At 36.4% G+C, this 25304-nt stretch overlaps 1 protein-coding gene across 6 annotated transcripts in view; it reads right to left on the reverse strand.

Moving 5' to 3' along the window:
* PDE4D (phosphodiesterase 4D) overlaps positions 1-25304 on the reverse strand; it is a 353397-nt gene that overhangs the window by 109170 nt on the left and 218923 nt on the right. Inside the window, exon 1 of one of the 6 annotated variants that reach the window (XM_014268999.3) lies at positions 19384-19740. The exons of the other annotated variants lie outside the window; for them this stretch is intronic. Within the exon in view, the coding sequence (XP_014124474.1) occupies positions 19384-19448 (65 nt within the window). The 5' untranslated portion in view covers positions 19449-19740. Of the gene's footprint in view, positions 1-19383; positions 19741-25304 lie in introns of those variants that run through there. 6 annotated transcript variants of the gene reach the window in all.

The raw sequence follows: 25304 nt of genomic DNA on the forward strand, positions 1-25304 counted from the left end.
ACCAGTACAATGTGCCCACATAAATATCAACATAAAATCAAGGCCAGCTTCAGAGGAGAGTGGACAGGAGACAAGTAGATAAGAAATTGCAGTTATTTCTTTAGGTATTGTTCTAGATTGACCATGACAATGAAAGTTCTGGGTAAAGGACACATCATTATATTTGACAGGAAACAATTTTTTTCTCACACCATTGTAGCATTCCTCTCATTGCAATAAATAATTGCTGGGAATTAATAACAAACAAATTCTACTTCCACAAGAATTTGTGTTGGGATATGTTAACAGTAATTATCATTAAAGGCAAACTATACATTTTGTGAAGGGTGAAAGCTCAAGGTGCTAAGACCTTCAGAGTTATACAATTTTTTTACTTTGGTTTAACAAAATTGTTTCATCCTTTCCAATTCAGTTCATTTCAGTTCTTTAAGTTTTGGGTATTGGATTTTTGTCTCTTCCCCTTCCCTAGACTTCTACTAAAAGTATTAAGTAATATGTTATTATGTAGTGTTATGAGTTCTGGAAGTTCTTTGCCACATCCAAACAACTTTAAAGGGTAACAAGTTTAGGAGCTAACCTTAGAAGATTGCGGAGATGAATTATCTTGGGCGTACACACTTACACTTCTGTTAGACCCTGAGCACATTCACTGAGTGCATGTAATGTCAAAGATAATTCATGTCAATAGTCCAAAGCAAATTATAATCTACAATAATGAATCATTTGGGTCTTCTTTTTCCTGATCTTTAGGACATTATTTTAATGTTAAATGTATGATTACAATGCCTAATAGCATTACCTAAGAGGGCTGACTGGTGTTCCACAGCATAGGACTGTGTTTTCTTGTTGCTAAATTACTAAATTCTGTGATGCAATTTTCTTTTCAAATTTTTTAAGAGGGAAAGAGGGTCAACTATTGATAGAAGGTGACAAAGAAAATAACACTTTTTCATATTTAAGACATTTTGGGAACTGTCTTGACTCCTATTTTGTTGTACAAAGTAGGATTTAGCCAAGTGTCTGCAAAATGTTGAGGCTTTTTACTGATTCTGTGGACCTTTTCAAAATTGCAAAAAGTTATAAGTATAGGCCAAGCTCAAGTTTGTCACATCATGTATCAGCATAATTGAAAAAGTCTGAAGTGTTTTTTAAAAAATCTCCTGTTTTGCCCAGAGTCTCAGAGGACTCTGAGGAAGAAGCCCCTGTGGGGGGGGTTTTGTGTCTTTCACCACAGAAGATCGGCACTGATCAAAGGGCTACAGAGAAGTAAGAGTGATCTTATTATCCAGAACTGGAAACAATTACTCAAGCTGCAAAGCACCTGATAATGAACCAGTCACTTACACCAAGTGACTGGTTTATCACGCATGACTAGTTAAGTATTTTTTCCTTCTTGAGGTATCCATATGCTTAAGCCATCAAGACTCACAAACACAGAGTAACTCAGAACCTCTGAGCAGCTACGGCTCGGGATGGATCAAAGGTCCATCAGATCCACTGCTCTCTCTCTGGAAGTGCTGAAAATGAATGCCAATGGAAAAAGGCAAGAAGAAGCAAGCAGAAGTGCTATGTCTCCTTTGTAACCCAGTCCCTCATCATTTGCTCACTGTTTCATTGAAAAATGCTCCGAATACAAGAGTCATTACATGCCATGGAGATAAAAAAAACCAAGTCCTGGACAACACATTTTGAATGTTTGAGTTAGGTAATACTTTCTCTTTGTTTTTATACCTATTAAATAAGGATGATACAATTCCTTCTATCACAAGGGTGAGATGAAAATTAATTTAATCACCTGTGAGAAGCAGTAAAGTGTCATATGGTGAGCAGCACAGAAAAGCTAATGGAAGCACTAGGGCTGCTTTTACAACACATATGAACAGCAGACTGTCAATAAATCATGTGACCATATAATAAAGAAGCAGGAAAAAAACCCTGAATATCTCATGAACTGATTTGCATTTGTTTTGAGTTCTCAGTGAAGTAAAAATAATAAAGAACCACATACGTAAAGTATACGATTATTTATGCACAGGACTAAACCAAAGTTTGAAAGTCAAATGCAATCTTGGCTTTTGTGCTTGACTTTTCAGTCATAATAACATCTATATCAGTTTATTGTATTTACATTTGAGCACATGTTGAAGACCCCTGCATTTACTACTGCTTATCTCCAGTTTTCTATTTCAGCCTGCTGTAGCACTACCAACAGCTGTTAACGGCAGACTATCAGAAATCTGACTTCAAATGCAGCTTTGCAGGTTTGCCTTCTAAAAATTAGTGCATAGATGAAGAACACATTCCATTTTGGTTATAATGCACTTTTGATTAACTTCATCTTCTGCTCATCCTCGACATCATTGGAACACTTCATTCACAACCTCATTTTCATCAACTACCACTGTAATATAAGCATGTTCTTCTCACAATCTCTTGTGCTCCTATATTGTCTGTTTCTACCCGTCACTGTAAGATCATTTATTGAACAGCATAATGAGTGTTGTATTCTGAAAGCAAATGTGACAAAGCAAAACCTACAGAGCTATTTACTGTAATTTACTGCTTTATGTATTAATAAAAGTAAGAAAATATTATGAGGTGTAACGTTACTCTATATATTATACAACATGCATTTGTTAGAATATCTAAATGAACAAAAGTCTAAAAATGCTCAAGGACTATTAAAAAACTGACTAGAAATGAGAAAAAAACCTCAAAAATGTGTTGCTACGGTCTTCAGATGCCACACACAGTGCTAAGATAAGCATCTCTCATCAAAGAAATGAGTCTTTCTCTGTGAAGGAATGTAGTAACAGAAATGCCAGTTTACATTGCTTGTAGCAAGGCATTTTTTTCCAGTATTAAATAAACTTACAAACAGATTATATGTAGTTAATTGAAAGAGTAGATGAAAAATATTTTTTTAAATAAATGTGAGTGACCTGGCAAGCCAAAGCTGTTAAAAATTACTGTGTGTTGCAAAACAAATTCTTCTGTGAAACTCTTCTCAAAGAGCAAGACCAAATGATTCTATTAAAATTTAAAACAGCCTAGTGCAATGCAGAAATATATATCTGTAGATTTAGCAAGACCAGGTAAAAATTTCTCATCAGTTACAAAGTTATCTGTAAGAACAAACCAATTCCTTGGAATAAGTTTTGTGCTCCAATTTGCACTATAAATTTGGGAGGGGAGATGATTTCTTTTGACTGGTTTTGTCCATCAACCTCTTGTCTGCTGTAACAACTCATCTGCCGCATTCCTCCACTGGGCAAAACGCGTTGTCTTTTCTCATCCTTTCCACAAGTCCTTCCCTGAACTCCAAAAGAATGCATGTTTAAACTAACAAAATCGTTCAAAAGTCTGGACAAATCATAACAACTGAACTATAGAGTTTCTTAGGACAAAATGTAAACATGACGTATGTTTACAAATAGAAAAAAAATCAAAAGCATGAGGGCATTTTTTGTATAATGAAATTTCCTGTTGCCAGGAAAAATTGTGCATGATTTACTTGACTTAGTGCAAAAAAGAGTTGTCAGGCAACTAGATTCCAAAAGTCTATTTTGTTGATCCTGATGTCATTACTAAAACTGGGATAGGAGACAGCATAATTGCTGGCGCCAAGGAGATGATTATATCACTCAGGAAACATTACAAAATGCACAATCCAAGGGAGCAAGGAGAAAGTCCGCTATCTCTCATCAGTCCCTACAGATGAAAAAATGTCAGCGTAACATTGCTGCTTTTGGAACAACTTCTTCAACTACTCTGCCCTGACATCTTGCTATTTCATCCTGCGAAGTGCTCCCAGGAGAATCAGCAGTTTAGCCAAACGAAAACTCCTCCTCGAGCAGCGCTTTCTGATATATCCTGATAGTTTATCCTTTGTTACATTTGTTTATTTTGTGGGAATAAAGTAGAATAAGAGGATGCGAAGACCTGTTCTCTCGCTGGGTGAGTCATCCTGACTGAATAGTTCTATCCTCTTCTGTGCTTACATTTCTCTACCTGAAAAACGGGAACTTTGTAAAGAGCCAGGAGCTCTGAAACTTAAAAACAACCAAAACAAAACAAATTAAAACCTACATACTCCCTAAAATTAATTATAGTAGTGGGAGTTTTAATTTGGTAGTAGAAGTTAAGAAGAAGTAATAAGAGAAGTATCAGAAACACTGTTTTTAAAGGAGGTATCAAAAGCAGATATAGGCGAGGAAATGAGAAATTTAGAAAAATTACTGGTTTTCCTCATAGAAAACCTGTGAAGGAATAGGAAGTATAGAAGACTAGCTTATTTACTTGTTTTGGTGCATGTGCTTTTTCAAGATCCCCTCCATAAAAATGCAGCAGAAGAAGATGTTAGAACAGGTATTTCTGTAACATTTCCATGTACCAGAAGGGAATAATGGAGAAAAAAAATTTAAGGAAAGAAAAGGCAGCAAAATAAACCACCAGCAAACACACAAACAAACACCCTTCACGAAACATTTATTATAAGAAATTTTATTTAAAAAATACAAGGAAACAAAGAAGAAAATCTTTCTCACTTCAGGTGAGAAGCTGATTATTTTTTCTTTAAATTTGGTTTTATTATTTTAGCTCCACCATGTGGTAGTTCTATAAAACAAAGAAAACCATTCTGAATTCTCCTTTCAGACAGAATTAAATGGTTTGTTTGGTTTTGTTCGGTTTTGGGTATTTTTTCAGAACAGTAACAGAATTACTAAATAAATTAAAAAAAAAAAAGGTTAAATGAACAATTAATGCACCAGATAAAACATTAGTGAGGTGTAAAGGAGAAAAAACTGTCAGTGGCTAAATATGTGTTTAAATTATCCTACTATGCAGCACTGCCAGGACAGCACATGGGCAAGTATTCCTCCTGGGAATTTTGCAGTTTTGCGTTAAGGAAGCCTCATCAGTACATATCTTCTCACGCTATTCATTTTTTACCCCTCCCAGCCATGGCTTTTTACCCACAGACCTTTTTTGTCTATCCATGAGAAACACAGACTATTAAAAAAGATAGCAGGTTTGTGTACTATTTTCCTCTGAAATTTTCCTGTGATTCTTAATAGTTAAAGCAATGGAAACAGAAAAAAAAAATTATATCTGACTTCTCCAGTGCATGAATGAAGTAGCATTCAATAAATACAGTTTTTGCTAATAAACTTCAGTATCAACATAGAAGTGCAGCTTAGTAAGCATAAATTTTCAGAATATGCAGGGACTTGTAAAATTTAAGGGATAGCATGCTTGAAAAAATAAATGTTTGATTAAAACTAAATAAATTCCTCAATGAGTATTTAAAGTATTTAAAGAAGAAAGCTAAGGCAGAGAATTTTTGCTTATAGTTCAAATATTACGTTACGTTTATGATTGTCTCTATACTCTATCCTTTATGGGAAGCTGGATTTAATTTATTGCCAAGCACCTGCAATAAAAAATATTTCACAAGACCTCATTCTGTAAAGCTAAATTTCAGGAAATGGGTGCTTTAATTTACCATCAATGAATACAGTGTCTGAGGCTAATTTAACATCAAATGAACTAGAAGGTAACTCTGAAACCAGATGCTGGTTCTGAGCCACACACAGATAGCAAGGTCAAAGAGTTTCAGAAGTCTGCTCTCAAAATCATTATTCAGCAGTATTTTTATGGTAAAATCATTAACAACATTCACACACTTAAAAAAGAGGAGCAGCAGGCAAAAGGGGAATAGACTGCACATGTGTGGAAAAGGGAGAAGAAACAATAAAGGATCCTTTAAGCAAGCCTTATTTCCCTTTTAGGAAATAGCCATCTGCAGCAAACAAAATTATATTTATCAATACTTCATATTAAAGATTCAAGAAAAGGGATGTGCTAGTGACCAAGAGTACATTCCAAGGTGATAGCCCTTAGATTTTCTTCTTTAGATAAAAAAACTGAACTGGAATTTTAATTATTATCACAATTTTATTCTTTTATTTAAGTGGTCTCTTCTGAGGATTTTTGAAAGCAATTGGAAAGTTCTTGAAAACTAAGTCTTCACTTTTTGATTCTAGATTTCCAGTTGCCAACAAGTATTTAAACTAAAATAAAATCTTAATTTGAAGTAAAAGCCCAAATATTACCATGCTCAATACCTCAAATAGAAAAAAGGAAAAATTGAGGAGGCAGAAAGAGCAGCTGGCCTATCTGAATGTTAAAAAAGATACAGTGTTTTGCTTTCAGTTACAATGAATCATACAGAACTTCTATTTCTAGTACCAGGAACCAATAAGAACATAACTACTGGTTAGGAAATCAATCAGTTTTAGGTGATGAAGCAAAACATTCTGAGGAGCTACTGGAAACTGAAAAATGAATGCTTCTCCATCCATCTAAAACCATGTAATGATACATATGCCATACTAACAGCATGAATACAAAGCAATATTTTACTTTTGAAAAAAATAATTGTAAGAAAGCTATAAATGTGCAATATCAGTAACAAAGTCATATGGTCATCTTACAACATGGGGAGAAACTGTGGGGGAGGGAAGTCCTTCTGTGGTGGAAAAGCTGTTTGGACAAGATGAAAAGCTGTGATGGCTTTACAAAATGTCATTTCCTAGTTATTCATTTCCAGCCTTTTTCAAGAATGGATATTCCAGGGAGAAAAATACATTGCTTCACAGCTGTGAACATCCTGCTTGCCAAAAATGCAAATGTAATTACTATCTGTGAATCAAAGAAAAACCGTGGCACTGCTGATAAATATAAGGCCCAAACCCTGGCATGTTAATCTCATCCCTGGAAGTCTTCAGGGCTGTGCTGGATGGGGCTGTCAGTAACCTGACCTAGCAGAGGAAAGGTGCCTCTGCCCATGACAAGGAGGTTACAGACAGATGATCTTTAAGGTCCCTTCCAAAACAAACCATTTTGAGGTTCTATGGCTTTATGGAAATGCAGATCTCTACAGGTGAAATTCAGGACGGGCTCTCTGTGCATGTTTGTAACAAGAACATTAGTCACAAACTGACTGATAAAAGGATCACAGTTGAGAGAAAAAAATCCTTTTCACAGGCAATTGTGGTATTTGAGTTGCCACAAATGCTAAGAGTTTATGAAGGCTGACACCACCACTAGGGTTTCAAAGAGTGGTTCCTAATGTTTTCCCAGCTCACGTCTCTGACCCTTAAAGAATGGAAAACATATGTCAGCAATTAAGTCACTAATCATAGTGTTACCAAGCATAAAAACAGTGCCTGTGCCAATATCAACTGAGTCACTCAATATGTTTTCTCAAATGTCCTGGACTCTACGTGGCACCAAACCTAAATAGTCATTTTAGTCATACTGAAACCAGGCAAGAATGGATCTTTCCTTAACAGCATGGAGTTCAGAGCAGATGGCGCTGAGGTGACTATCGTGCCTTGACTAATGTCAAACGGGACATTAAAACAAAAACCAAAACAGAGATTGGCTTGGCCAGTGTTCCCTAGAGGATAAATCAAAAAACAAGCTTTTGCAGACTAGGCTGCAAAGGGCACAGCTTCAGTATCACTGAGCCAGCCAGCATCACTTTCCAGATCATTAAATGAAGGGCATCTGAACAGTTTGCTTCAAAAATGACGCAGAATAGGTTGAACTTTTGAAAAGTAATTAATTATGCAATGTTAGTGCCTACCACTGATGATCAGCAAATTTAGACAATTGGCTTTGATTCCTGTATTCGCTTCTCACACCTTTCAAAAATAGTCAACTTTTAAAAGACCCCTTATGCTGTGTATATTTCCCCTTACTCCAATTCCCCCCCACAAAAACACTCTGTGTCAATTACTCTTTGATTCTTGACAGATTTCCTCTATGTGCGGGTAAAAATTAAAGATTATTATCACCTAGATTTCCTGCAACAACAGGTAACAGTGGTAACAGCCTGGTACACAGCTTTACTGTCTTTGAGTTCTAAATCACAGATTTCTTTCTATTGTGAAATATATTTTTGTACTGTTAGCAACTAAAGGCAGACAAAACTAGCAAATCAGGATTTAAATATACTAAAGAGAGGGAGAAGGTCACAATCTACTCAGCTTTTTGGACACTGACTGTCTTCTATAGCTAATAGAGTAGTTATAGAAATGGGCACTGAGCAGCACTGAAACTTTGGAGGTATTGGGATACTTACAGGTACAGGTTTCAGTGTATCATGAGCTGGATACTAGGGAAACATTACATTTCAAATTTTTAAAGTACTAGGAAAGAACTGAGAGTTATGAAAGGATATGCTATGAAAGGAAAGACAGAGCCAAAATGCTCCCTATCCAAAACACAAACCAAAGAACAGCCAGAGTGACTTGACCAGAATGCCTTTTCCCTTATCACAGGAAAGGCCCATGTCTATTATCTCATTATCTTATTCATGCAGAGGTTTATACTGCAGAATAAAGGCAGAAAAGAAGTCAGGGAAACATCATTGTTATTCAATCTGGACAGAAACTAAACACACACTCGATTCTCCTTTCAGCCCTGTTCTGTTGACAGAACACAATCAGGACTGGTTTGACATTTTCAGAATCTCTGAAAAATTAAATTGTGAAACAGTGAGTATTAAAGGGTATATAAACCTAAAGAAATTTAGAAAAGGATGGAACAAGAGAAAGAATTTGAGCCAGGAATGAAAAGCTATCAAAATCCAATTGTCTGATGCTGTAAATAAGCATTTACTTGATTTATAGTGTAGATTTTTTTTCCATTTAAATGAACAGTTGTTCCCATGTAAACAAGATGCCAGGACTGAGCAGAGTATATTTGAAACTGCAACCTGTATTATATGAATTATTTCATGTCCAGCTTGAATGACTAAGAAGAGATAAAAGAGAATAGTAGGAAGCCAAATTATTTTAGTTTATATATTTCAATTTCAGAATTCAGTACTATTTTAACACTAAAGTAATGTAAAATTGACGATTACATAAAGAAAACATGAAACTCATTTGCAAGCCTTAACATCTCCACAAATATTCCTTTCAACCTAGCTGCCTACTGCAAATTAGTTTAGGCCGTGCTTTACAGAAGCATGCTCAAATGGAATGGTGTTTGTACATTTTTAATTGCTTTCACATCAATGAAAGTTATGTGAAGAAAACTTGTGCAACAATGAAAGTAGGTGGAAAAAGGGTCTTCAGTCTCCAGCATCAGCAAGCGATCCCTTCAGGGCCTTAGTTCAATTTACAGCCAGTAAGAACATGGTGGGATTTTCCCCCTTTCCACTACTGAACTTCTCAGGGTAACTCTGTGTGTTTGGGAGCCAAAATAAGTATGCAAGGATTGCAACAAGAAACTAACGTGGTGGCCTCTGCCACTAAAAAACATCTGCTGATGAGTATAACCAGAACATCTACCAGCTGAGGTACTGATGTTACTGCTGTTCCTTCATGACCTGACATTTTCATTTGTCATAGGCAAATATGTTCCATTTTACCCGTATTGGGTCTGTCAGAGGAAGCTTAAATAGAAGTCTCACACTCTTACCGCTAGCACAGGCCTGTTGACTTTTAAATGCTCATCTTTACTTAATCACATTTCTCTCCACAAAATGGGGCTATACCTGCCAACAGTTATTGTGCAATTTCAGATTTAACAGATGAAAAATTATTAAAAGCTGTACACAGGAAACAGACAAAATCTATCCAGCATCTGTGAAACATCATTTCAGTCTATCAAATGTCCTTCCTCTGTATTTCCTTCTTCCTGTGTACACTTCAACACTAACGGATAAAAGCATTATCACACCACCTTAATGCAAAACATGCAAAGTAAATATACATATTAATCAAGAACAAGAAGTAAAGACAACCCAAAAAATCTCTTTTTTGGCCTTTTTTTCCAAGGCAAAACTTGAAAAAACAGGGTTTTTTAAGATCACACAGAGAAAATTAACAGCACAGATTTGGTCAGATGTCTAAACTTGAAGGTCAGCCTCCCTGGAAGTCCCTGGGGAGAGAGCTCAGAGGAAATCTGGGAGCACCTGTCTGTATTAGAATGTCATTTCTGATTTTCTGAACAGCCCTCTGGACTTATATGAATTCCCGTGTTGACTATGCAAGCATAGGTGGATGGATTGTCTTAAAATGGTAAGATTTTAAAAGCAACAGATCTTTTCCTCACCTTTTAATTTGTGAAATTTACAATATTTTCTATAATCATTAAATCTTTAATTTTTAAATATGAGAGCTGAGAATGTTGTGTGACTATTATAATTGCGTGTATAAAAATTACTCAAGCTATATAAGGGAGAACACAATAGGAGATTGATGAAAGAAAGATTTTTATGAAAGTAAAATATCTGACTGGAACAAAAGTTAAAATTGAGAAAAGAAAAAAGGTATTTATGCATAAGGCTTAATTCAGATACCTCAGGATGGCATGCAATGAAATCAGCAAGACTAAATACTAGTAAGTTCAAGAGGTTTACTTCTGGAAGTGTGATGCACTTCACTTGGTCTCATAGAACATCAGGAGTGCAAGCTTTATCACACTGTGGCTTCTCACAATAAATGTGAAGATATACAACTTGTGAGAGTAAATAAAATTTTTTGTTCTCTGGACACACCTGGAAAATACACAGATACAAGCTAGGAAAGTGTAAATTATACCATATAATACAGATGATATATTTCAAGTAGATATGCACATTTCTACAAAAGGACATTTGACCAGCTTTTTGGGCATCACATATCGAAAGTGCAAATATACTAGAAGAATTAAATTTATTTGAACATATCTGTATTAGGTGTCAAAAAGGGTGTCAAACAATATAGGAGATATTGAACTAGGAAGAATGGAAGCTGCAGTAATGCAATCGCTCAGTTTTAGACATAAAAATAACTATTTTATGTCTGGAGGTTTTGAAGGCTAAAATTGAAACCAGTATTTTTTTCTTTAAGTGAAGTTCACAGTATGAAAATAACAGTTTTCTGGCATTTTCACCTCGCAAAGGTAAATTTTAATGGCATTCAAATGGCAAAGGCTGTTTCTAACTCGGGTGGAAACTCAGACAGAAAATGTGCAGAAGTAAAAGTAAACTTGGTACAGTGTCAGAACCCAATAATAAGGCATGTATAGAGGGCTAGGACAAAAGAAAAATAGAAGTTGGTTTAGTCAAGGAAAGACCTCATATCTAATGAAAGCACGGCTCACAAGCTTAAAACTACTAAATGTGGAAATGTCTGAGACAATAAAGATGATTATGAATATAAAGCTCTGAGAAGAAGATCATCTTATATAACAGATCTTGTGTAGGGGACTCTTCAGGGCAGCAGCACCCCTGGAGCTTTCACAGTGACTGGCTGTTGACTTCTCAATATATATATATTGATAATATATATCTCTGGGAAAGAAGTTCCTACAAGCGCTTGCTGCAGTTCTTCAAAATTTAGATAACTAACTGATATAACTACCCCAAAACTGAAACTTTAAAAAAAAACCACAAAAAGTTTACAATTATTAAAAGAAATTTAAGGATAGGTTTCAGAAATACTGAAAGGTTTTTTCATAAATATAAATTCCTTTTTTTCTAGTCTAAGCTAAGTTTTTATTCAAATAGTTTATTTGAATAATGATTTTAAATTACTAAATTGACACAAAGCAAAATGAAGCTAGAATGAATTTTTAATAATTGATCTCTGCTGGATTTATTTTGAGATATCTGTCAAAGAAAAAGGAAGTTTTTAATGTTTCTGAAGCAATCATCTTTCTTTTTTGTAATGCTTAGCACTTTGAGGGGAAAAAGTATTTCTTAAATAACTATAGAAAAAACTATTTTTGAATTAGTGTGTGATGTTTTGAGCGCATTAGTATTTGAGTGTATTTATAAAGGCATCAAAAGATGCTACTGTAAACCTGGCAAATGAAATAGTGAAGCAACAAATTTAAGTCATCAGTTCTTTTCTGTGCCTCTCAAATCCTCGAAGATGAGGTCAGATGAACAAATCTGTTTCTGCCATTTAGCTTCCATAACTGTTCTGTCATTTTATACATTATAGATGTGAAAAGCTTTCATGATTTTTGATGAAAGCAAAAATATTTCAAAGGTCATATAATATCATACTATGAACCTATCTAAGTAATTAATGTCCCCATCTTCACTGTATCAGCAATGGTACCAAATAAAGGAGTGCAGAAATCTACTTCTGGTTGTGTAATGTGAGCTAAGAAACATGCTCTAGTGCACATTAGTCTGAATTAGAAACACCACAGCTGAAATCTGACGGGAATCCCAATAACGAGATTAAGTAATTTGTGCTGTCATTGGAATTATGACATCACTGCTTAGTGATTTCATGGTTGTGAGTTGACCTCACTTTACTGCAAGGTTCTTTCAATACTATATTTAGCCTAAGCAGTTGGTTTATTCCTGCTGTTGTGTTCTAATACTTCCTATTCCATACTGGACTTCCCTTATGTTATGTGAATCATCCCCTTATATTATAATATAATAGTAAAACTACTAAATATTAAAGCATGTATTCAGGATAAGCTAAGTTAGTTGCATCAGAAATAATTAATCTGGCTATATATGCATACTGCAGGTGTCCACATACAAGTTAGAGTTCATGTATATGTATTACATTCTGTTGAGTGGTGCTTAAGCTGATAAAATCACTGACATCAGGAGTACCTCTTTTTCTGAGGCAGGCATCTAAAATATGTCACAGTCACATCATACCCGGAGAGCAAGTATTTCTTTCCACCAAGAGGTCACTAGACCTCTAGATATGGTATGATAAAAATCTGTCTAGATGAGCTGAATCCCACCTGTTATGCTTTACACTATAATTATGCTTCTTAGAATACAAGGTAGGAAGAAAGATAACCCCTCCGTGTGGAATTAGATGCAAACAACTGGTTCAGACACGGTGCAATGGAAGGCAAGGGAGAAGACTTCCATCATGGTATCTCAACATTGATCCAGGCTGGCACTGCCTTCTATCCTCACTGGAACCAGCTGTAAATGGGCATTTGGCCATTCAGCTGAGCCGTCATGTGAACTCCCCATGGAACTTGCCATCCTCTCCCTTAGTTCGCACTAGGGACAGACTCCCAAGTGCCACATCTTCACTTCATGGTTGTTAGATTTGAGCAGAGCTTTGTCCACAAGCTGATAACATACCAGATGTGATCAAGGAAAAGGTGTGAGAACTGTGCTGTAAAGAAAAGATTATATTTTCAGGAAAATTGAAAGTGAATTGTTAATGCACATAAGTGAGTGGCAGAGAACTAAATTGCTCTAACACAACTAAATGTTTGTGTGTGGTAGAGAAAGAATTTCACATGAGTAAATCTGGATGTAGCTTGAAAGAAAGTATCTTGAAGGAACTGCCTTTGTGGGAGTCACACTTTGCAGTTTGTTCTCTTTGGCACGATTTGCAATGTTTGTTTATTTTAAAAACCCTCACATTTATTATTTCAATAAGGAGTTCTTCTCATATTAAAGTAACTGGATGTTATGATGGTAACTCTAATTCTTCTGCTCTACAAAAATACAGAGATGGGAACATGCCAAAAAATGGCTAAAAAAACCAGTAAACATAATTTTAAAATATAGCTCAACCTGAAATGGCAGTTAAAAAAAAGCCAACAGCACACTGGACATCAACAAAGGTGCTGGGAAAAAAAAAACAGGTATAATTTTACCACTGTGTAAGAACATTGGTGTGTTCACATCTTGGGTAATGCCTGCCTTGATCTTTCTACTTCAAGGACAGAGCAGTCTTTGAGGAAATACAATGAATGGGAGCTAAAATGATCAAGGATGGGGCAGTAACCTGTTTAGAAAATTTTAAGAAGGCTACAACTTTCCCATGTCTACAAGAAAAGGCTGAGGTGGTTGTAACTGCACACCACTACTGGCCAGGCCCAATAGGACATGTCTCATTCTGTTAGGAAATAGACTACTTGATAAAAAGAAAAAAAAATTCAAAATCCACCACAACTTTGTTGACAAAACTGCAATTTTCCCCTTTCATTTTGTAAAAATGATACTTTTTTAACATATCCATCCCACTCTGGAATATAGTGTCATGCTGACTTTGCAGACTTCCACACTAGCACTGAACAATAAATAAAAGCATATACGCCACCATGAATTTCTGTGGTTATCTAGATTTGAGGCTTATACTGCTTACAAAAGCCTATTTTTGTTAATGAAGTCACCTAGGAAGTCCATCAGAGTCAGACTTCATGTAGGAGAGATATATCTATAGCTTGCAGGCTTTCTTCAACATTCAGAAATCCCACAATTTTATAAATTATACTTGTACTTCAGTCCCTACCTATGAGTTTGAATGGTGTGCAGCTTGCATTGAACTTTCCCAGAGTGCTCTATTCAATACCATCAACTACTGAAAGTGCAATCGGATATCAAGTGAAGTCCCAACCCTCTTTTGTTTAAGAGCAGTTTTATAAGAAAAGGCAACAAGGGACAAGTAATACCAACAATGCCTCACAGACAATCATAATACTCTAGAGGAAAAGAAATTCACCCAACAGAGAAATAAAAAGCCTTAACCCTTAAGCAGCCAAGTGATATGAATGCTAGTAATATTGTTCACAATTACATTTACCTATGTTAACATTCTGTGTCCTGTAGACAAAGATTCCTTCAAGGAGTGCCCTGGTTTTGGGGTTGATCTCACCAGCAGTGGGATTCCCATCCTGGAAGTCAGCAGCTAACTTTAAATACGTGTCTGGTAATAATAAGCTTGATGTATATGACTCATTCAGTGTCACTTATTGAATATATTCATCATCTTTGTAATGGCAACAGGCTTGCTAGGACCACGGTTTTAACCAAGGAACTGAATTGTTTGGGATGGTCAGCTCCGAAGCAGTGTGATGTGGCCACAGCTTCCTCCTGTCAGACAGAGCTACCAAAAGATAGGGTCACACTTATTCCAGAGATCTATGTCATGGTACCTTTAGTCAGGAAAGCAGTGCACCTACCTGAGGTCAGCTGAATGTCAGCTCATACATTTGTTCTAGCTCTTCTGCCCCAGAAACAATGCCATTCATTGATGTCACGCCACAAGAATTTTGCTGTCTCCATTCACTAAAATTTTACTTAGCATTCCTCTTTTGATCCACATATTAAAGGTCAGAGAAAGTCCATATAAGAGATCAGTTTTGCCCGACTCATCTATAAATATGTTATAGACTGAGAAATCCATATTTGACAACGTCTTTCAGTAATTTCCATTATATTGCAGTCAAATAATATTACTCACTTCTAGAGCTAAGTAAGAAGAGATGCATTGTTTTACATAATACAACAGGCTGAATTGTTGAAGACCTCTGGTCTCTGGGTCACTAGACAGGCTGTGTCCTTTGCAGGTCGATCTACCCTAAGTTCCAAAACCCAGAAAAGCCTGAACTGGTCAACGTTACAAAGGCAAAATAAAACCCAGTAATACCAACTCACAAAGTAAACGTGTAACTATCTCTAGTCACATAATGCAGAAAGAATTGTGGGAAAACGCCGACAATTGTGGCTAGTTATATATATAATGAAAAACAAAGGCAGTTCTAAAGTCTGATCAACTGCACCATTTTAAGGCAGTAGGTTCTGTCCAACTGAGGCTGCTCGCTCGACTTGCCATCAAGCAAGTATTCTCAACATTTGATTTAAGCTCCCAAAATTTTAATTCAGTTCTTCCAAATAGATTCTTTTAATTTGTTCAAACTTTTCTTCAATTACAAAAGGAAAAAAATCAACAGAAATATGACATTTTCAGTGGAACACTGCTGCTTTACTGTCAGTGGCAAATAGTCAAGAAAATGTAATTATATTATCATTTGGCTGTCTCAGCCAAAGTTTAATTCACTGTGATTTCTTTACTTCCTTGTAATTTCTTCTCTGGAATAAAAAGACACATCAATTGTCTTATTTGAAAAGTCTGTAAAAACATTTATCCCTTCTAGATAATTCTCCCAAAGATTTATGATATAATACCATACTTCACTATCACACCCTGAATTTTGGGATGAGTGGGAATGGGTGGTAGAATTGAGCAGCAATAACGTAACAGGTAATAACCCTTATATAAGTCACTTTCTGTATAAATACCAGCCATCTGCTTTTACTTCAGTCACCATAACACCAGGATAAATTTAACAAACCTCATCAGAAAGAGAAGGTTTGCCTGCAGACCCTACCATCACAGTAAACAGCAGCCATCCCCAATCCATGCAGCTTTAAAGGGGAGACACCAGCACAGCCCAGGCCCTCCTGCATCTGCTCCAAGTCAGCTGGGGCACCCACCAAAATACCACACGTGGAGGTACCCTTTGACTGCTTTCTAATACTGATACTGAAAAGAATATCATGCTTTTACCATACATATGCTTTTACACTGAACTTACTATATCTTTTGGACAAAGAGGGAGTCTGATTTCAGGGCACCAAGTGCAGAGGTTTTTCTGTCTTGTGTTTACAGCTCTTCTAGCCTCTGTGTGTTGGGAGCCCAGTTTCTGAACTTCACAGGAACTTTATCCACAGTGAGAAATGGTAGAGGAAATCTAGGATCATTATTTCTTAAACCTTTGCAAGAGGCGAGTCCATACTTTGAAACAGTCCTGTCAGTCAAGTCCCTGTATTCTTGAGACCCATCTCCTTCCTCCCAGGCACTCCTGCTCCTCTTACACAGAGTGGGATCACTATATCAAGATGTTAAGAAAAGTTTTATAGATTTATAGTTATGTTTTACCCCCTCGTGCGATTATCAAGAGACAGGCAGAGCTGGGACATGTGGGAGGGCTGGCCTGTCACTATGGTGACATCTGGCCCCCAATCAGGATTTGAGGAAGAGATCTCTACCACTGGACAGTGAAGAAGGGGTTGATGGACAGAACTTTGGCAGGGTTTAAAGGGTTAAAAAGGAAAAAACCTCCATTTCTGAGGGGGCGAGCATAAGGCAGGGAAAATCTTTTGCTCCCAGCACTGTGACCATTTTTCTTTATTCAGTCTTCTGTTGTGTTTTTGATAAGGTTTAATAAACCTTCCTATACTATGGAAAGTGAGTAGCTGTTTCTCACAATGAGATTCAAAAAGGATAATTATGCTCTTCCTGTTTTCTGGCCTGAACACCTACCCGTGGTGATTTAATGTTTCCCTAAGCATTAATACTGTGGCAAAGCTATACTGTTATTACTCTCTCCTAGAGAACTGCAGGAAGGTGCTGGCCCAGGGGTACAAACCCACAGATTTAGGCAGCAAGGCACACAAAGTCAAGCAGATTATTTGGGAACTGGTCCCACTCAGGCTCAGCTGGAAGGGGGCTGGCTGGGCAGAGGGGCAGGGTGAGGTGGGCAGGCTGGGCTGGGCAGTGGGGCAGGGTGGGCTGGGCTGGGCAGTGGGGCAGGGTGAGGTGGGCACGGTGGCCTGGGCAGTGGGGCAGGGTGAGGTGGGCACGGTGGCCTGGGCAGTGGGGCAGGCTGGGCTGGGCACGGTGGGCTGGGCAGTGGGGCAGGGTGAGGTGGGCACGGTGGCCTGGGCAGTAGGGCAGGCTGGGCTGTGCAATGGGGCAGGCTGGGCAGTGGGGCAGGCTGGGCTGGGCTCAGCTGCCAGCTCCCACAGGCAGCGGAGCTCGCTGTGGGCAGCCTGCAGGTCACTGCCATTCTCTCTTATCTCTGCGCTCCATTTTCCCTCTGGCTGGGACAGGGCCTGCCTGGCTTTGCTCCACACCGCACAGAACAGCGTGTACCCTCTCCAGTAGCCCTCGAGTGTCTCCCTGAGAGCCACCTCGGAGCTCAGGCCGTGTTCCCAATCAGCAGGGTAGCGGAGGACTCCCAGCTCACAACCAGCAGAACAGGTATTCTCAGATATCAGATTAGTGCCATGACTAAAGGCCACAGCAACAAAAGGGAGGCAGGAAGGTATTTTAGACAGAATACGTGGTGCCCAAATTAGCTTGCAGCTATTAGTTACAAGGATTTTTTTTTTCTTCTAAAATACTTTTTTCCTGCAAGAATTAATGGGTTCAGTCAACAACTGAATAAAAAAAAAAAGGCAAACTTAATCCGAGGTCCTGATTTTGATTTATTTGCACAGTTGTACGTAATAGCTAAGGTATGTATGTTTTAGCTCACTTCCTTGGAGACACCCCACAGAATGCAGCACAATAGCAATATTTAGTTTACAAACATGGCACTGAATTTTAATAAAGATATAGAGACGCTACTTACTGCATTTATTCCAGCAGAACTCTGCCTTAGCACTTTCTCAGAGCAACTGGGAAAACTCTTAAGAACGAGTAGTGTACTTGTTTAATTTCCTTTTACTACAAAATGGTTTCAGTAAAAGGTAACTGGAAGAAATTTCTACCTCCTTTAATAGTAATACTGACATGGCTTTAGCTCAGAGCCAAAACTATTTGAAACATAAAGGTTTTATAAGGCTAATATTCAATTAACTGGATGTATATCCTCACAAAGAGCTGTATTTAGTCACTAGTCTATCCCTCAGTAGCACATCAGCCATTTATATATTAAAAAAGCTATGTTTTAAAATACATCTTTTATACCTGTAAAATGTAGGTCTGATCAATTAGTCTATTATGTGTTTATTAAAATTATGGTGCTTTTATTAAGACACAGAGAGAAGAACAAAATGTGGGACACATTAAGAGAGTAAATGGAATTTATTTCTCCTACTTCATAGAAAGCTGTCCTGTCAGTGCCTACCAAGTTTGAAAAAGTATGAAGTGATGCTTAAAAAGCATAAAGAAAAAAGAATTATTCAAAAGACAAAGCTTTGCTGAATAATAACTGGAAAAAATGCAAGAAAATTACACAGACACATCAATATCACAGACTACTTCTACTCCTCTAAGCCTCAGAGAGCAGGGGAAACACATGAACCATAACACAGCAGTCTCACACATGCTGCAACAAAGTCTGCTGCTACCCAGGACACATCTGTACCAGTCAGTCTGTTTATGCAGCAAAACTACATGTAAGCATCCCAAAATAGCTCACACAACCTATAACTTCATTTTACTCTCCAGCTTCCAGAAATGCAAGCTCTGTGTTATGATTTCTCTTACTGAAATAAGTGTACTGAAAATTTTTTGATGGCGTCTCTAACTGTAAGGATTGAACCCGACTGCTGAATGGGTAAAATCTGTGTAATATGTTACAAAAGGTACCAAAAGGGTGCTCTTTTTAAAAATTAAATACATTGTATTTTACAATAAAAAGCTACATAATTCTGTTCCTTACTAATAATTGTGCAACTCAGCAGCTGAACATCTTCAATAACTATGCAATACCTAACGATTCAAAATTAAAGCCTGTGACTTTCTTGGGACATATCTCTGTTCCATAATAGAGAGCCTGAAAGAAACAAGCGAGCCACATTACCACATTGTGTCGGCAGTCCTTAAGGAGCTGGTAGATCGGGATCTTGGCTTCATAACAATGCTCATTTTGAAAAATTCCTTCAGTATTACTAGCAGTCAGACGTCAGTTGTCCTTAAAAAGCCCATTCTCAAAGTATTCCATTTCACAGTGGTATTAAAAATCCTCTGCTTTTTAACACCCTCCAAATCCGTCTTGTGTAAAAATCCAGGCTGTGGAGGAAGAATTCTAACATGCTGCAACTCCTTCCTTTTTCATGCTGAGTTTACTCTAGCACAGTGCTGTTCGGAAATGACAGTGCTTTTCTCCTCTGTCTTGTATTGCCCTGGGAGGAACTAGTCTATTTTGAACCTATTCTCCCTTCAGGTCACATGAGAATGAAGGCAGCTGAAAAGAGTCCCTATCTCCTTCTTTCAGTTTGATAACAACAGGTTTAAAGGTCAATAACATAAAAAAAAAAAAGAAAAAAGAAAAAATACTTCTGGATAATAAAAGAAAGGAAAGGATGAATGTAAGTTACAGTAACATTTCTGAGTTTGCAAAGAAATTCCACTTACAGACATGCTAGAGAAATTAGTCTCTGTGGAGTAAAGAAAGGAACAAAGATTTTTTTTTTCATTCCAAATCAACTAAAACTCTTACAGAGAAATTTAATTCTTCCCTTTCTCTTTCTCCTAACACTTGCTTAGACACTGTTAAAAAGTACTTTTATCTAACTTCACAAACCAGAAAGCATTCCCTGTCTGAAAGGCATTCAGAACACTGGGGGGGAAGTTAAGTAAAAATTAAATTCCTTGTAGACTGTTAAAGTCAAACACACATACAGATAGTGATTGTTATTAATCACTGAAGGGCAAAATACCCTAGTTGAAGAACTATAACATGACATCCTTTCTGCTGTACTGCAGATATATTTTGATGTTATAATAATTACATTAACAGTTTATGCCTTACAAAACAGGCATAAACTGTTTTGTAAGCACATTACAAAATATATAATATAATAATAGATAATATAATATATATAATCATATATAATGTTACAAAACAATATTGCATTTATAATTTCTGGTCAAAAATTATCATAAAAGCTTTGAGAGTTAATTCCTATGTTGATATATTTGGCAATTTCAGCATTAAAAGAGGGGGAAAGGCAGCAAACAAAACAGGGATTATATTGTTTAATTTTAAAACTTTTGAAAACGCTCTTTGGTTTTAAACTGAAAGAACAAATTTATTGCTGAACAAGTGTTTACATGCTTAATAGCCATTCCTTTGCAGTCTCTTACAAGTGCTGCAGTACATTATTTTGGATGGGAGTGCATCTATGTTAATAATAAAAACAAGCACTGAAGATTGCTTTTATAAAATTTATATAGACTTGGCAAATAGAAGAAAAACATGATAAACAGATTAGGCATCAAAATATCAAAAAATTAATCAAATTGGAATGTGTGTAAAGCTCTCTACAACCTTTGTACTTTATTTTATAACAGTACAATAAAATCTATTACCAGCTACACTGTATATCACCAGGAAAGATCCTAACTGGCCTGGAGGCTTTTGCTGGTGATCTGCATACAAATTGTTCCACAACAGCAGAAGGAATTTTAGTAATGTTTCTTGCTCTGTGTTCTGTTCTTCACGTTTTCCATGTTTTCTGGCACTTATCTCTCAAACAGCACTTAGTGACTTGCAAAGGACCTTTTCTAGGGTTTCTGTGGAATCAAAAAAGTTAGCTTCAATGAATGGAAAAGGCATCTGTGGTAAATTTAGCACGAAGGGTCATACAGTCATGGGACCTTTAGTAACAGTTGGGTCTGTCACTGTGCAGGTCACACGTCCATAGAAGTGCACATAAATCAGGCACCATGTTGTGAAACTTTCTATTTCTTTAACAGAATAGGTAATTTTAAAAATATCAGATAAAATAGAGATCCTTGCCTGTTGCAGAATACCTGGCTATTTTTTATTTTTGTTTGTTGATTATTTATAATTTATAAATATAAACATTATTCCAATTTTACAAAGGAAAACAAAATTAGGCAAAATAGAGCTTTTGACTAAGTTTTTTTGAAATGGAATATTCAAAGGCTATTTCTGCTCTGCCACACAGTAAATATCTCAGGATCGTCTGTTTTCAATAGTGTATCCGACAAGATGCTGCCTCTTACTTGTAGTTACTAGAAATATGATGAGAAATATTAACATATATAGATACTAAACACTACTACTGCTACAGTATGAATACATTCTAGTTGCAGGTTGACTCAATTTGAGTCACTGTTTTTCAATGGCAATTCAAAAAAAAAAGTCCTCATGGGGTCAGTTCTTCATCTCATTAACTAACACCCACTACAAACCTGCTTTCTTTGTTAGTGTCTATCCTCAGCTCTTTAGAAATAAACTCCTGCTCTCCAAGTGCCTACTAACTTCTCCAAGTGCCTACTAATTCCTGTTCTCCAAGTGCTTACTAACTTCAACTATTATGAAATATATATTAAGCAACTGCAAGTGGCCAAATCAGAGACTGTCTTCAAGGAGCAACCTTAGACTCATAGGCTTCCCCCAAAAAAGGAAGTATTCCTGCAGAAAGGAGAGCTCACAGATAGCTAGGGAATGGTAGTCTTATCTGAAATTAATCAGTTGACTTTATGGAAGCTAAAACAAAGGAGCCTCTTAACATTCATCATGAGAAAGGCTAATCTTTTTCTAGAGATGTTTCTAGAGAACCCATTAGAACAACTTTGGCAATTAATAATAGGTTCTAATTCATACACAAAATCTGTTGAGCTACAAGTAACAACAAAGGCGGATTTGTCTAAGCTTTACCTAAAGATAGGAGAATACTCATCCACTGTGCTCATAGAAGATGGTGTAGCATTTATTTTTGTATTTGGGGTCAAATAATAAAAACTCTAAATTTCTCATAATTTGAGGAATTAAGAAAAATAAGAATTTAGGAAAGTTAAGAGAATAAAAAGAGAAATGACCATTGTTTAAATAGCTGATTTGTGCATGTAATCCTGTAACTTAAAAAGAACCCCTAACAAACCCATATTTTTTTCCATTTTGGAATCCTTTTATTTTTTTATGGTGGCTGGAAAAAGGCTTTGGAAGAGAAGTGTTAGGATGTCACCATGTTTAAGGCAAGTGTTGATTGTATAATAAAAATAATGAAGAAAATATTTAAAATTAATGAAACTACTAAAAGATGGAGACATTCAGTACTACTAAATATGCTAATAATAAAAGAAACAAGAAAAAAACCACTAATTTTTATCTGCATGTATCATCAACTGAGGTGTTAGCCGTAGAGTTAAAAAAAGGACTAAGGAACAAAAGACACAGGAAAAAAACACCATTAAATGAAAAGTGTGCTGGATTCAGCCCACTTTGTGCACACTTACATTTAGTTACTTATCTTCAAATTAGTAACTAATTGAATTATTCCCGTGCTACAGTGCAAAGAATTAAATATTAAAATTAATTGCCAAAAGCATGGCTTAGGGAATGACATGGAGGACTGATTCTTTTGTTCCATGCTTGGGAACATCTCTTTCTCAGGTTATGGAAAACTTGCTTAAACATTCTGAGTTTTGTCTTCCTATTTGTAAAACAAGGATAACCCACATAATGCTGCTTGAAAAGCACTTGGACATCAAACTGATGAAAAAACATGCAATAGGAGCCAGATTATTGCTGCTCTGTGCAAGCTGAAGAAATGGATTCACAACTTCAAGCCTTCAGACATAAATAACAACTGGGCTCTTAAGTGTGGCATTTGGAATACACATTATCAAATGAAAGCTATAAAACAATCTGCTGCCTTTTCATATGTAATCTTAGTTTCACCCTGGGTTTTTTTCAAGTAGGATAGATAAAATATCTTTAAAAATCTGGACTGAGCTCATTCACTCAGGACTACCATGTTATTTCTTAGTTACGGTTGCATCTGGTCTTCCTCACAGTTTGTACCTTTGCTTTCTTCATATATACTTTCCAGTTTCCACATTTATGTGAAATACGGTTTTCAATAAATAAAGAATATCATTTAAACTTGCAATCAACATTTCCAATCTGCTGGAGCACACATTCCACTGGAGGAAACATTTTTTTCACAAGCTAAGCACGACACCAATAAGTTTTGTGAAACTCTTGAATTGCACAGTTCATTCTAGCTCATCCACAGACTAGATTATCCTCTTATTGTCCTGTACTGCATAACAAGCTGAAGGACAAAAAGATTAATAAAGTGTTCTTATATTACCTGCATGAGTGAGTCTAAGAACTAGTAATGTAGGTGTAGGTTCAGGAGATGTATTTTTCAAAAACAAGTATTAAGTTGGAGAATTTGAGAAACAAATTTTTAATCCGGATGCAGGTTTTGCCACTGCTCAACATAGCAAGTGATTTTAAAAACATTTTTATAGGTTTAGAATTCCAGAAACTAAACTTTGTGATTCATGTCTAGGTAAGAGCATATTCCCTTTTGACTGGAGTACTTTAGCAAAGAGGAAAAAGTCGCACATAACTGCATAAGTAAGAGAACTAAGAAATGTAATAACTAGAGTGTAGAAGTCATAAGACTGAAAAAAGGCAAACCAAAGGGCACAGTAGAAACATGACATATGCCACTGGTGTTTCCTTTCTGTATCCACTCACATCCAGCTGCCTGGATTGAGCTACCCAGCTTATGAATATGGTGTATTAGCTCAGAGCCTGCTGTGTAAATAAAGTTACTATGTGCTCTACAAAGGACTTACAGAAAATTAAATGTGCAAAACTCCTCATAGGCCTCATGGCAGAAGGGGTCTTCTGTAAGAATACCCAATTCTAATACGATGCCTTGTCTGAAAATGCTTGATCTCAGTTTCCTTTGAAGCTGCCAGGTGCTGCTGCCTGAGCTGTACCATGAGTAGTAACGGAGGTGAGAGTCACAGAGAGGCTCCCTCCCTTGCATGACAAAATCAGGTTCTTGAGATATATATATATATATATATATGTCAGACTGAAAATGTGTCCTTGTGCCTTTATTTCTGCCTACTTTTAATTTTATTTCATCAGTTATGCAATTAGACATTAGCAACCTCCGTACTAACTGACCATTGCTGGGCTACATAGATTCCATTGCAAAAATAAAAATAGAATCTTCATTGCTAGAGATTGAAAAAAAAAATAAAAATAACTAATTTTTAGGAGTAGGAGAATAGCTTTTTCTGAGAAACATTATATTCTTGGCAAGCAGTGCCACCAGCTATGCTGTGGTCTATGGTTACACATCAGTCATTAAGGCTGGAATAAATGATACCTGCTAATGTTGGATTTACATTGTATACCAGCAAATAGCCTAAAATTAAATACTACCCTCCTAGCAGACTTTGAACTTCAGCTGAGCTAAGGCTGCCTAGTGTGTCAAGCTGGTTTTGTATTTTTTTTTAAATAAACATAAAAATGTTTATTTAAATATATGTATATATGTGAACATATAGATATATAAAAATACAGGTTGCATTATAAAATCATAGACTTTTGTCAGATCTAAATGGGTTTACTGCAGTAATACAGCACTAATTACAAGGTTAAAGAAAAAAATCTATCAATATTTCCATCAGACTTTCTGTTTTTGAACTATTTGCTCCACACAAATTCAGACTACAATTTGTTAGCTAAATAGTTGCTTAAAAATAAACATTGGTGGTTCATACTAAAATCAGTAGGGAGTTATGCAGTAGCTATGGTTTCCAAGAGAATTATGCCAGCTTTTTTAGGCTAAAAAAAAAGTGGACTAACATTTTTTCTCTTCCTTTTTTTTTTTTTTTTTTTTTTTCCAAATGAAGCAGTGGCTGCTAGGAAAGGCAAGAGAGAATTGTACTTCTTTTACCAAGCTTTCATAATTAGGACTGGTTCTGGACAAAGTCACT

The sequence above is a fragment of the Zonotrichia albicollis genome, chromosome Z (genome assembly GCF_047830755.1).
Source record: "Zonotrichia albicollis isolate bZonAlb1 chromosome Z, bZonAlb1.hap1, whole genome shotgun sequence".
NCBI lineage: Eukaryota > Metazoa > Chordata > Aves > Passeriformes > Passerellidae > Zonotrichia > Zonotrichia albicollis.